This window comes from Gambusia affinis, linkage group LG09, assembly GCF_019740435.1.
Source record: "Gambusia affinis linkage group LG09, SWU_Gaff_1.0, whole genome shotgun sequence".
NCBI lineage: Eukaryota > Metazoa > Chordata > Actinopteri > Cyprinodontiformes > Poeciliidae > Gambusia > Gambusia affinis.
Genome location: NC_057876.1, coordinates 13,212,234 through 13,225,819, shown reverse-complemented (window position 1 = coordinate 13,225,819; position 13,586 = coordinate 13,212,234). Strand labels below are relative to the sequence as shown.

The window sequence follows — 13,586 nt, the reverse complement described above, 5'->3', positions numbered from 1 at the left end:
TGCTCATCAATAATCCAATCTAAAGCTGAATTATTAAGCTTCGCAACAAGTTTTCTTTTCATTGCACTTCGAAAGAAGAGATTCCTGGTTATGCTCACAACAAGATGTTTACTTGCACTGTATAAAAGATACCATTTGTTTCAACCTCTCTGCATAGTTGAGGTGTTGCAGAATGCAGAGTGATCCTGTCGGCTGCATCATTTGCAGAGATATTAAACTTATGTTAAGCCCATATAATACTGTCACCGGATAAAAGCAGGTTCTCTTTCAGAACTTTTCACAATAAATGTACAGCTTTGAACCTTAACGTGTCATGCTTAGTGAGTGAAGACCAAAAAAGGCATTGAATGTAGGTGAGCTTGAAAAGGGGAATGTTGAACAGCTGAGAAGAGAATGCAGAGCAAGGAACTGAGGTGAAGAGACTAATGAACACAATGAACACAAAGGAAGTTAAACTTAAATGGACAAACTGAGCTAAACACTAATGAATGAACTGAAATGGCAGACAAATAAACAACAATAACAAACAGAAACATTAACAGAAACTGTTTCCATATTAACAGATATGGAGAGGAATAATAAAGAAAAAAAGAACAAGAAAAAGAAGAGAAGTGATCCCAAAGGAAACACAAAAGAACAAAACAAAAACATTTGTGAATCATGAGATTAGATAATTAATTATACATTCTGAGCAGCAGGATGTAGCTTGACATAAAACATTAGTGTGGAATGTCATGAAAACATTAAAATTTTAAAAGATTAGTTCAATGCTTTGAGAAAGATGTTTTGTTCTGATGAGGCCAAGAGCTCATTTTATTCACATACTGAAATGTATCAGACTATTTGAAGTGAGCGGGACATCAGAATCTCTTAGGAAATGAAAAGTTTAAAGTTTGGCTTGCACTACAATAATTAAAATATCTATATGGATATGGTTAGACACTTTAAATAAACTAGTAAAATCAAGTTAATTTTCCTCTCTGAATATGTGCCTTATGTTTTATTTTTGTTTTTTTGTTTTTTCTTTAAAGTTCACTGATGTTCATCAGGACTAGCTCAGGACAGAGGCAACAGATAATGAAACAATTTAAATTTGTATCTGACTGAGTGTGTGGCTCAGCAAGGACTCTGAATAAAGATCTGATGAGTATAAAAAAGATTTCAGCATGATGAAAACACCTCCTGCTGTGGATCCATGCTGCCCCTGCCTGAATCCCATCCATTACTTTACTTGAAGGCCTGACAAGCATAAGGCTGAAGATCGGAGGCCACCCATGTTATTCACTAAGACTCATACAAGAAACGAGATGAATTTAAAGACTGTAATTTGATGAGAGAGCAGTACAAAATAATCTTCCCTGCCTTTGAAAATCCCAGATGATTTGTTGTTATGTCAGTGGGATCTCTTATTGAAGAATGAGAGCGACAGAAACACACAAAATACATAACGGAAATTGCAGAATAAAATGATTTTAATTGACTTGTATGCTGTTTGAAAAGTTTTTCTTGCCAAACCTTTACACCCTCATAATGTTATATCATGCCCCTCCTGTCCAGCATAATACCCTAATGGTGTATCAGGAAAATCAGTCTATTACCTGTTTTAAAATATAAAAGTTCCCGTAGATCACAGGCCATAGATGCCCTTTAATGGTATATGCGTCAGTGCTGGAAATGGATAAACACATTGGAAAGTGCTGAAGGTGAATACAGATGTATGTGTTTACAGATGATGACAAGAATAAGTATTAAAAAAAAAAATAGACAATGTGATCCAAAAATAAGCACTATGTTTTCTACGTCAACACAAGGAATGGAAAAAAATATGTGAAATGTCTTCTCTTGTTGGGAGAAATATGCAAATACAATGACAACTAAATCAGTCTAACGGGACGCATTTTCTGCATTCTTAATCATAATACCTTTAGTGTACGCAAAGGTAATGAAGACTGTCCAGGTATGAGTATTATTATAGTTATACATTCTAGAATACATTCTTTCACTCTGATTGTCCAGTTTACTTTTTACACATGTGTAATTGCTTGTTATTTTTAATAGTCAATCAGCCATATAAACTTTAACATTTTACAAGCTGATAGGGGCCTTTAGAGTCTGAGAAGTACATCTTGTTTTGGGTGACAGTAGGACTTTAATAGCACTAAGATTAATGTAGTAACAACCCCAGTGTGGAGTTCCAAAAATTACCCTTCATTAAACCCAAAGCTTACCGAGCTTCTTAATCCAATCCTTCATAGCTTTCTTCCTCTGACTCGTGATCCAACTGGGATTACTCTCTAACACCAACACCCATGATCAATAAAGTGTTTAATCAAATGAGTGTGTTCATTTCAGGCCTCAGCTGCTAAGAGATTCCCAATCTGGAACTGTAGCCTTGAAGGTTAAAGGTTGAATCCTTTTGCAAGGTAGAGTCTTCAGCTTATCTGTGGGCCATGGTCGTGTTCTCCGTCTGCAGGGTTCTTTGTTTGTCTTGATCTGCTGTTAGGACACAACCCACACTTCCTCTTTCCTCCCTCCTTTTTATAAGGCTTTTTGACATACAGATGTGTTTCCTTATTGTCAGACTGACTTTACTGGTTATCTGTTTGGGTAGATTACCTCAAATCCCCTTTTACCCATGATGTCATGCAGTTTTTGTTCTTGTTGTTAGAGCCACAGCCCCCGTAGTTCCTCTTCTGTGGTTCTGCAGCCATCTAGTTGTTTCCATCATGATAGAAATGGTCACAGTACTCAGCTCTTTACCCTGTAGACTACGTCATGACTACAACTTATAACACTAGCATTACCAGGGATTTCGACCTCTGGGATCCAATGGTAGAAATGTCAAATGACCCTTCTCTGGTAATTCTAGTGTTAAGCACAACCTAGTTGACTGTACTGAAGTCTTATTCTCATAAAAGCCAAAACAAGAACTGCTTCCGCAAATTAGCAGAGTAAAATATTTCTGGTGTCTGCTTCTGCTGATTTCAGTGATTGCGGCTTGAAGTTTGTGAGAACCGAAGGTTTATTTTCTCAGAAGATTGAAACACTCTGTAACTTAAGACTAGTGAAACAAAAAGGCTACAGTTATTTCTGTGCTCATTCGTTTGATTGTATCATGCATTTTCCTACCAGAAAACTTTCCATTAGAATGTTCAAATACTCTAAATAGCTTGCTTTTGGCCATTTCAATCCCTTTCTTTTCTCCTTAGCACAGGAAAAGACACTTGTGTAGGATTCGGTCCTCTAATTGTAAAGTTCCAATAAATTCTTGGACAGATTTTGCTGGACAAGCGTCTCAAATCTGTTTACTTGTGCACCTTTTTTTTTTTTTTACATATTTACTTCCACCCTGTTTTCTATGAATATGCCTTTGTGAAATAAATATATACACAACCTGACAGTCAGTGGCATGTTCTATCCGTGAGTTTATTCTTCACATTAAAGCATATTACTTAAACTCATCCTTGTTTGTCAATCACAGCCATTTATTTAACTTTTGGTGAAATAACAGTATGAGCATCACTGGAAGCCGTAAGAGCAAACAAAGTTTCTGGTGTCTTGAAGGCTTCATTTGAAACTGCACTTGCTTCATTAGTAAAAGATCTAGATGGTCTAAATTTCTTCAGAGTGAGAAGCATCTGTCCATAATCTGCTGTTTCTGTACACAATATTCATAAATACGATATGATTCTCAGGGAAACAGGCATCCTGCTTTATGGGTTTTATAAATGTCATTCTGACACTGATAAGTGAGCAAGCAGGGTCCACACATATTTGAATTTGCACTTTAAATAATGAGGCTCAGTGAGGAATAAACAATGAGAGATTTTACTTAATTCACTTCATGAATATTTTAGTTGTGGATTTTTTTTTTTTTCTGTTTCATAAATCCAATATCCTCACTTCACTTTTTCAGAAATCAAAAGTTCAGAGATAATAAATCTCAGAGTTCTTTTCTGTTTGTTTATTTAAAGAACCAAAACCCATCTTTACTTTCATGAACAATAAGGGAGTTGTAATTTTTACCAAATGAATTATATCTAACATATGTCTGAATTTTGTTTTGAATTGCTGGACCCAATGGCAACAATGTGTAAGGTCACATAGATTACTTTGAGTGTACATGGTAAATTTATTCCATCCATCCATCCGTCCGTCTGTACGTCTCTCCATCCAGTTTCAGGAACTGATTAAAAAATATCTCATGCAGTAATGAGTTTCTCTTGAAACTCAGTGATGAGTTTTAAAAGAGACCATCCTGCAGATGGTTTGAAATCTGAAATCTTATTTCAAACCTAATGCTGCACTTTCCTGATTCCTTTTATCACCTGAGGTCATTTCTTACAGTGTTGCCAAGTCCCTTGGACCAGCCAGTTCCAGTCCCACCTCAGCGTGACACAGGCTGATTTACACTAATGACAAAGCGCCTCTCCTTCTCCAGATGCGTCAGTGGATAAACGGCAGTTTTGGCCTTGTTTCGCTGTCAGCCCTTATCTTGTTGGAGACAACAGAAAAAAGCAATTACCCACAGATGCTGCAGTGGCTGACAAAGTAATGGAGGAGACGACAAGAAGCTGATACCACTTCTTTCATCATTACGTCTGTCTCTTCTGCACTGCTCCTCTCTGGAAACATTTCTGCCTGTCTCTTTTCTGACTGCTCTGACTGCAAATAGGCTCGCTAACATGGCTGACCCTAAACCGCTATACCTCTCTACTTCTCTTCTCCTATAGCTTAAAAAAGCTCTAGTTCATCATCGCACTCTGGGAATCATTTAAGCTCTTAGCAGTCGGCCCTGTTGCTCTTACTGAGCATTCAAGTGAGGGTTTGGGAGGTGGAAGGACACAAAAGTGCTTCAACTCCTCCTCAGCATCTATCAAACTTTTTTCTTACCTACAATAATATATATATATATATATATAGTTGGTAGATAGATACAGTGAGAGAATTACATAGAATGCAAACTAGGAAAGCCCCAAGAACAGCAAATTAATGTCTATAAATACAATTTTTGGCGTATTTATCTGATAAACCTTTTTATGCAATAACAGCCTCTCATATTTTTCAGTCTGCTCTCTCTGCATTCTCCTCTCTCATCTTGTCACCCTTCAACTAGTTGCACTTGATTCTTTAGATTCTACCTGTAAACTGTATAGTTTGACTTTTAACTTGCTACACAAACAACACAGATTTTGATAATTGTACAGGACAACAAGCAAATGAAAAAAATGGCTCTTACTCTGAAAAAGTTCTGCTAATATAAGCAAAATGTTTTTGCTTTTATGTACTAGATTTCTGGAAAGTGGCAGATCTTCTTCTCGTTATCTTCAGCTTCGTCAACATGTAGCTAATTCAACTCCGGAGTCAATGCATCTAATTTTCCCAACCCTTTTATTTTTTGCACAGGCACTGTTTCATTCTGATTTGACTTGGATATTAGCACCAGGAACAAATTCAAAGGTCTTTCTGTTATACATCGCTGCAGCCTTATAAACCAAAAAACTGTAAGTGATTCAATTGAATAAATCAAAACCTCTGTGGTGAAAGCATGAATTAGACTATTAAAGTATTTTAAAAAATGTTACAAAGATAACCAGTTTTGAAATGAGGACTTTATTAATCAAGGTAAACAGAAATTTTGAATTGCTGAATTGTTTTAATTCTGTCATTTTGACAAATATGTTTTTAAGGCAATGCTACAGCATCTCAGTCAAATTTAAATCCACACTTTGACTAGGCTACTCTAAAACCTTAAGTTTGTTTCTTTTGAGCCATTAAGAGGTGGACATGGGGGTGAAATTTGGATCCCTGCCCTGCAGCACAACCCATCAAATATGGCAACTTGTCCAGATCCTAAAGCAGCAAAATCAGTCTGTAAACCAGGGGACTTCAAATCCAAGTACTGTGTCCTGTAATTCTTCTGCTTTGTCGCATCTATGGCAAATAATAATGTGATTAATAAGACTCTGGAGAAATTGCCTGCTTACTGATGGGGTAATTATCATTTGGCCCAGGTTTGTTCGACCAGGGAGACATCTAAAAGTTTCAGGACAATGCATGGCTCTCGAGGCGTGGACTTAAAAACCTCTGCCATAAATTATGTTATGATGTTTTCTTTCTAAAATGTCTTCTTGTTTTTATGCCATGTCAAACAGGACTTTTGTTTTTAACATTGGTTTGCAAAATGTTTTCAAAAAAATCTTGGAATCACTTGAGCTTTTGTTTGTTTGTTTTCTGTTTGATAATGGTGGATTTCACCTCATAACTCTCCCATGTATACCATTTTTATCTATTCTCCTTCCTATTTTTGAATCATGAACATTGACCTTAACTGAGGCCAACGAGGCAAACAGATGTCTGTGACATCGTTTCTCTTCTGCTTTCACAAGTTCTTAGAAGAGGCCAAATGTGTTGCTTTTTCAGTATTTGATCTTGCTTGATCTGGCAGGTTGTATTACAGTTTCTTGGTTCTACAGGTCGAACTTAAACCACATTCTCGGTGTGTACTTGAACTCAACTTTCAAAATAATTAGGTTAATAACTAGAAATTCATGATTTCTAGTTCTAGTTCATAGAGCGTGGTTCCTTTTAGACTGGAACTGTTTTGTTTTTTTTTCTTCTAAAAAAACTGTTTGTTAATCAATTGGCATTTAAACTGGTGATTGTTTTATATTAAAATTGGTTCACTGGTGAGAAACACTTAAGAGTGACTAAAAAAAATTAAAAAAAATCAACAAGCAGAAAATATATATGAGGGCACACCATAATTTTGGTGTGGTCAAACTGTAAATCAGAGTCTAATTTTGCTGATTTTAATGTATTTTCAGGGACAATATCTTACCAGTATTGGAAAAAATATCAGAAGAAATACAGAGCCAGGAATGCATGACTTCGACTTTAATGAACATTTATTGAAATCTCCTTACAAGATATCTCTATATAAAAGGGTCTCATAAAATAACTGGACTGGAGAAATGATTCTCCTTGCTGGTGTCCTGTATGTTTCAGGAAATCGAGAAATTACACTGGCTGGCCAATTGGTGCAGGGGGCGTATAGGAGGGAATAGTTATGACAATTCTAGGGCCACTGAATGACAATAAATAATTATTTATTTATTATAGAAATCAAAAACAATTGGGGCACGGTCAATTACAAAATTAATCATATTGTGTTTTCTAAAATTGTTTTTAGCAGTAAAAATCAAATGTTGCCCCTCCCAGACCAAGAAGCAGACATCCATATTTGCCCTGAACCCCCCTGGATCTGCATGAAATGGTTGGTTCCTTCTTGGACAGTGACGGTGTTCAGCAGCAGTCAGAGGAAGACAAGAACGACTGTGGCTGTTACTATGCTGCTAAGAAAAATAATAAAGTTAGGTTTACAAGAAAATAGAGAAAGAGAGAGAGAGAAAAAGTAATAGTGTCAATTTATAACCCACTTTTTGTCCAAGAGAGGTGGGTAGACTGTGTGAGATTATCAACCATTTAGCATAATTAGCTTAGCTTCAGACTACTGTTTGCCTCCATTTCACTAGCATTCTATGAAATTGTTGGAATATGTTGGAAATTATTTCCAACATATTCATATATTTTACTTGCATTTGTACCTCTTTACCACACTTAACAACAGATGAGTCAGTCAGCAGCTCTAACCCAAGTCCCTCCTGACCAGTCCTCTCCTAAATGAAATTATAGCTACAGTAAGTAACTTTTCTAACAAAAATATGTATTTTTTTTACATATTTGTTAAAACTGTCATTATGTTGTGACAGTATGGTATAGAAATAATCTATGAAAAATGTATTTCATCTGCTTTCTCCCAGTACTATCTAGATACAACCAATCAGAGGCAGGAGAGTTTTAATGCTGTCAGTCACAATATCATGTGGCTGCTCATCCTCCCTCCCCTTGCTCGTTGCTATGCTGTAGCTAGCAATGACGATAAGTTGTTTCTCCACCATTAGCACATTCAGTAGTGAATGAATGAGGTTGATTGACAGCACTAAGACCCTCCTCCTGGTTCTGATTGGTTGTTTTTGGCCAGAACATTGCATTGCTTTAGCCAGCAATAGTTCAGGGAGGCGGTGGAGGAGATTGATCTTTTCAGTTTATCTGTCTCGTAACAAACTGTCACGACCTGGTGACAGCTTTAACAAATATGGAGAAAACATATTTTTTTATTAAAGTTATATACTGCAGCTTGAATAAAATGCAACAATATAGCATTTTTTGAGACATCTGGATTGGTTCATGGGGCCCAAGATTCCTGGCGGACCTGACCACCTGCATGTGTAACATGAAGACCCACACTCACACAGGAAAACACATGCTGTGAAAACTATGCCTGGAAAGACAAAATTTTACAACTTACCCTGAAATAAAATTTGTGCAAAATAAAACAACGTGCTTGGGTTCCAGACAAAAACAGGTTTTCGTCTGAGGAGACATGATCTGTTCCTGCTGCACTGGAGCATCTGATTAAAAAGACAATTGAAATGGGATGTGAGATCCAACAAGGGAACTGCCTGTCATGACGGATGCTAATCAGTGTATTAGTGAGAAAATTACAAATGAGCGTTCATGTAAACATTTTCCACCTTGGTTAATGAAACACAAATTGATAACTGCATCCTCCGGAGAAATTAGGTGACAGCATGCGTACAATAGCATCCCAATAAGTTACGAGCAATTAAACATTGCCTTTCTTCCACTGAAGGAATCTGGAGGCTCTAATTTAACTCCATCTTCCGAGTGTGGCTCTGCCCAGACATTTCATTTGTTTCAAGAGTTTGTGAACCCCTCAGAGATTAGATTTCCTTCCTCTAAGCAGTCAAAGAGGCCTCTTATTTTTTAATCTTTGTTCAAAAGTAAGAGAATATCAAACATGCAGCCACCTTCACTTTGTTTACCTTGATATTTTATTTTAAAAAACTCATCAATATGAGCATACTACCCAAAAAAAGAAAGAGAAAAATATCCTTGCAGGCACGACACCCCTAAGACGGAGTGATTGTCTTTGGCGAGGTGCCATTGAGCTGTAGGAGTGCTTTGAAGACATTCCTAGTAGGATATAAATAGTGTATTTTTCCTCAGCACCGCCGTGTAGACAATGGCAGAGATATGGAAGTGGCCAGTCTTCCTCTCACTAAGTAGTACTTTCCCAGAGAAGTATAGGCCTTTACTCAAGAGGCCAGCAATATATGAGACTGACCAGTTTTAAAAAAGTGTTGACAAGTTTAAAGTTAGACATAAATAAACGCCATGCCCTTTTCATGAACTTTGTCATGTCAACATTAATCATTTGACACTGATGAAAATGTAGATTATATGAGTAATTTTTTGGTGTCATTTCTTTGCTTGTTTGTATCTAAACATGGTATATGATGGGAAATAGGAAGTATGTAGTATGTAGCTGTTATAAAAATAGATGTTCTACTCCAGAGTAAAAGAAACCCTGTCATGTTGGTGAGACCAGGTTTTACGGGAGAGATGAGACCCCAATCCATTTAAATATTTACTGGCCAAATATTAAGCTGCTGCAAGGACACCAAATGTGAAAATGTCTGCATTTCATTTTTGCGCTTGCAAGCCTCATATCTGGCCATTGTTCAAGCATGAGGCAGTGTGACGGCGTGGTGAGAGGGTGAGAAAAGACTCTTACATAAGTTTGACTATTTCCTGTGCAGAATTGGCTGAGGTGGCTTGCAGAAACAAACAAAGAGATGCACCTTTATGAATCAGCCTCAACGTGGGGAAGTTTAAATGCTGCCTTTTAAACCATCCTTTCGTCCTCCAGACACATACATTCAAGCTCGCCTGCCAGCTGCCAGGCTTGTATGCAAAAGATGGTGAAGATTATTCTTGTATTTATGAAAACACAGAACGCTCGCTTTGAACCCAAAGTCAGCCCTGGAATTCATATCAGTAGTTTCACATTTTCACTCTAAATATGTTCTGCCTGTATGCTGTTCCAACCCACTTGGTGAAATAAGGAGGTGTTCAAGATTTCTTATGCAACCTAAGATTTCTCAGACCTCAGAAAGAATGGCATAAATATGAGATTAGTAGCTTTTAACTAATATTATATATGCTCCACCAAATAAATTTTATTCATAGACAGTAAATACAATGAATTATGTTTTTTTTTGTATAATTTCAGTAAAACGATGAGGCAGCAGTACTCTGGGCTAATGAGTCACAGTAACACATTTTTAGAGATGCACCAATCAATAGGCTAATTTTTCCTTAATATGCTCTAATTGGTGATCAGAATTTGAAATACTGAAAATTATGTTTTCTTTTCCTTTAAACGCACCAGAACTAGAAGTGTTCACCACCTTTGATCTACAAATACAACAACCAACAAAATGTACTTCGATGCACTTTTTTCAAGTGTAAAAATATCTAAGACATACTTGGGACATATGCTTTTATGCATAAAAGGAAAAAAGGTTGTAATTCCTTCTGTTGGATTCCAAACTATTTTACAATCTATTTTACAAAATTTACTACATATTTATTATTTCATGAGGGGGAAAGCTGAAAGACAAAACTAGTAACTCAAGACAACAATTGGTAAGTTAGACCTTAAAAAAAATCTATTTATATGTGCTTTAGTAGCATTTCCATGTCTCATACTAATGAGTGAGAGAGCTCCAAGTCTTTCTAAGACCTTGCACTACTTTCTTCAGAAAATTAAATCAGATTTGGTCAAATATGGCCTTGGCAGGTGAGTGGACATTGATATCGGTCATGAAAGTTGAATCGTTTATCCGCAGATCAGATGATGAAATTTTGGATGGGTTTTTCTCTCCATTAAAGATATCAAAATCTGGATCTAACATTAGTTTTAATGTATAAACCCCGAGCCATAACATCATGAACTTTTATAGAATATTTTGGGGGAAAAAATATAACATAAATGTCATTTCATTTTTATTTTAATTAGTAAATGAGCTCCCTCTTTAAGAAATTGTGGAAAAACAGAACTGGTAAATACTGGAATCAGCACATCAGATCCAAAATAAAATCTGAAATTCCAGGAAGAGCCTGACAATCCTGGCCAGAAAAGGTCCAGTCGATGAATCTCCATAAATAGATTTTATTATTTAATGTGTTATTTCTCTTGGGAAGAAATTGAACTGGCATGTTGGCTCTCAAATAAAATCAGCATCGACCTGAAAAAAAAAAAACCCTGATTGGTGCATCTCCACACATTTCCAAATCTCTTTACTAATTAGTGAGTGAGGCAAAATATAAATAGTATCCCCCTTTATGTGCGCTTTGAAGTTCTGCATATGATTTTCTTGAAGGCTTTTCTGAAGTCTCTATTAAAAATAGTGTAAATAATGGGGTTCACCGAGCTGTTGCAGTAACCAATCCAAAAGAAAAGTTTGAAAAGTGCGTCAGGGATGGTGCAGCTGTTTCTGCAGATCGCATGGAGGCTGTAGGTGAAGAAAAAGGGGAACCAGCAGAGCACGAACACCCCCATCACCACCGCCAGCACGAAGGTAAAACGCTTCTCCCGCATCTGGGCCACTTTGGTCTTGTTAGCCGCGCCCAGCTGCTGTCGCTCGGTGGGGTTCTTCTGCTCCGGGTATGGCTGTGACGCCCGGGCCGAAGCCCAAGAGAGGCGGCAGCTCTGCGGCGGGCAGCATTCCGACCCCTCCACCTTTCTGCGCTTGGTGAAGCGGTGATGGCGGGGCTTGGTATCCGAGGAGTAACAGCTCTCTTCCAGGTCGATGTCGTCCAACTCCCCTTGCCTCTGCTGATGGCTGCCGGAGCTCAGGCTGCTGGGGCTCTCCACCTCGAACCGGTCCTTCCTGACGAAGCAGGTCTCCGACTGGGAAGGTTCTCTCTCCAGGCCATTCTTGGCCACAAACACGGTGGACGAGCGCTGCTTGGCCACTTTGTAGATCTTACAGTAAACCAGAATCATGATGAGACCTGGAGCGAAGAAGGACACCAGGCAGGAGGAGAGGATGTACCAGGTCTCGTCATTCAGCTCGCACTTCCTCTCGTCGTGCTTGGTCATGAGAAGAGGGGGGAAGGAGATGATGGTAGATATCACCCACACCACAGTGATCATGGATTTGATGCGCTTCGGCGTTCGCTTCAGGTTGTAGCTCACAGCCTTTGTCACTGACCAATAGCGGTCCAGACTGATGGCGCACAGGTGCACGATGGATGAGGTGCAAAACAACACGTCCAAAGCCAGATAGAAGGCGCACCAAGTAGTTCCAAAGAACCAGTAACCCATCACCTCATTGACTAAAGAGAACGGGATGACCAGAGTGGCAACCAGGATGTCCGCCGACGCCAGGGAGACCAGAAAAAGGTTCTGTGGCGCACGGAGTGCCCTGCTAGTCAAAACCGCAACAATAACTAATACATTGCCTACAATAGTCACAGAAATCATAACAATAACTACAAGTATAATGAGTGCCGTGGCTGCCTCCGGGTACGGCAGTGAGAGGGGTGCGTCGGTGGTGTTGCCATCCCTGGAAGCGTTTTCCAGCAACACATTTAAATCCATCAAATCCATTCTGGCTGAAATCTGTTCTTTCGGATCATTTTTGATATATTTTCTCCCTCTTAAAACAACTGAGGACGGGCACGCTGTGCTGCGCCACTACAGATCGGTGCTCCGCTGTGCGCAACGCTCCTGTTCAGAACAAACGCAGCGCACCATACAGAAGACTCCAAAGCTGCAAACAACACCGATTTCCCGAAACAGCGTGTTTTGCGTGATTGTTCGTGAACACAGTTCCAGCACTTCCACCCGGTCCCGAACATAAAGAAAACATGTGAACGAAGTCGCTCCCTTGTTGTCACATTGCCCTGCGTAACGATGGCTGCTTCTGTTTCTCTTTGGAGAGGAGCTGGCGAGCCACGCTGCGGGTGGAATGAATGTTCTCACAAGAGTGGGGTGACATCACAGCAAGTACCATCCCATCTTCAAAACTCAAGCACGGAAAAAAGGAGAGAGAGAGAGCAGATAACATTCTCTGCATGTCATTTCTCCTGGGGTTTCATCTGTCCCCGGTGTTATTATTTTTTTTTTTATATTTCGCAAAGTAAAAAAAGAATAAATTACTAAGTAAAGTTTACCACACTCATTTTAAGTTGTGTGTATTTTTTCTCTTTTCATTGGGCGTATTTGTTATTTTATTTGATTTATTTATGCACTGCTAGTTGCGCACCTGAACTTAGAACTAGGCTACACCAACCCGACAGTTCTTTAACATACACTGTTTCATTAAATTGAATTTAGAATAAGAGATAACAGTTTGCAACAAACATGAATTTACTTATTATATTGCGTATTCGTCCATTTTTTGTGTTTTAAGTACAATTTTGCTGTTGATATGCCAACCCAAGATTATGAGCGGCCTTCATCGGAGCAGAGCACCCCCTGGGAAACCTGATCCCATCTCATATGCTTAAAGTCAAATTGTTAACTTCTTGCTGCGCATTAGTGCCAGTTAAATAGACGTAATTCCTTGTATACTGCAACGTGTATGAATAGATTTGTAGATAAACGAGTTACATTTTCGAGACCATCATGAACACAACTTTATCTATTT

At 38.4% G+C, this 13,586-nt stretch overlaps 1 protein-coding gene across 1 annotated transcript; it reads right to left on the bottom strand.

The window, feature by feature from the left end:
• Positions 1-6,896: 6,896 nt before the first annotated feature.
• adra2db (adrenergic, alpha-2D-, receptor b) lies at positions 6,897-13,067 on the bottom strand. Its single transcript, XM_044127265.1, has one exon. The coding sequence runs from the start codon at positions 12,542-12,544 to the stop codon at positions 11,273-11,275; it is 1,272 nt and encodes a 423-aa protein (XP_043983200.1). The 5' UTR covers positions 12,545-13,067; the 3' UTR covers positions 6,897-11,272.
• Between the last annotated feature and the right edge of the window lie 519 nt (positions 13,068-13,586).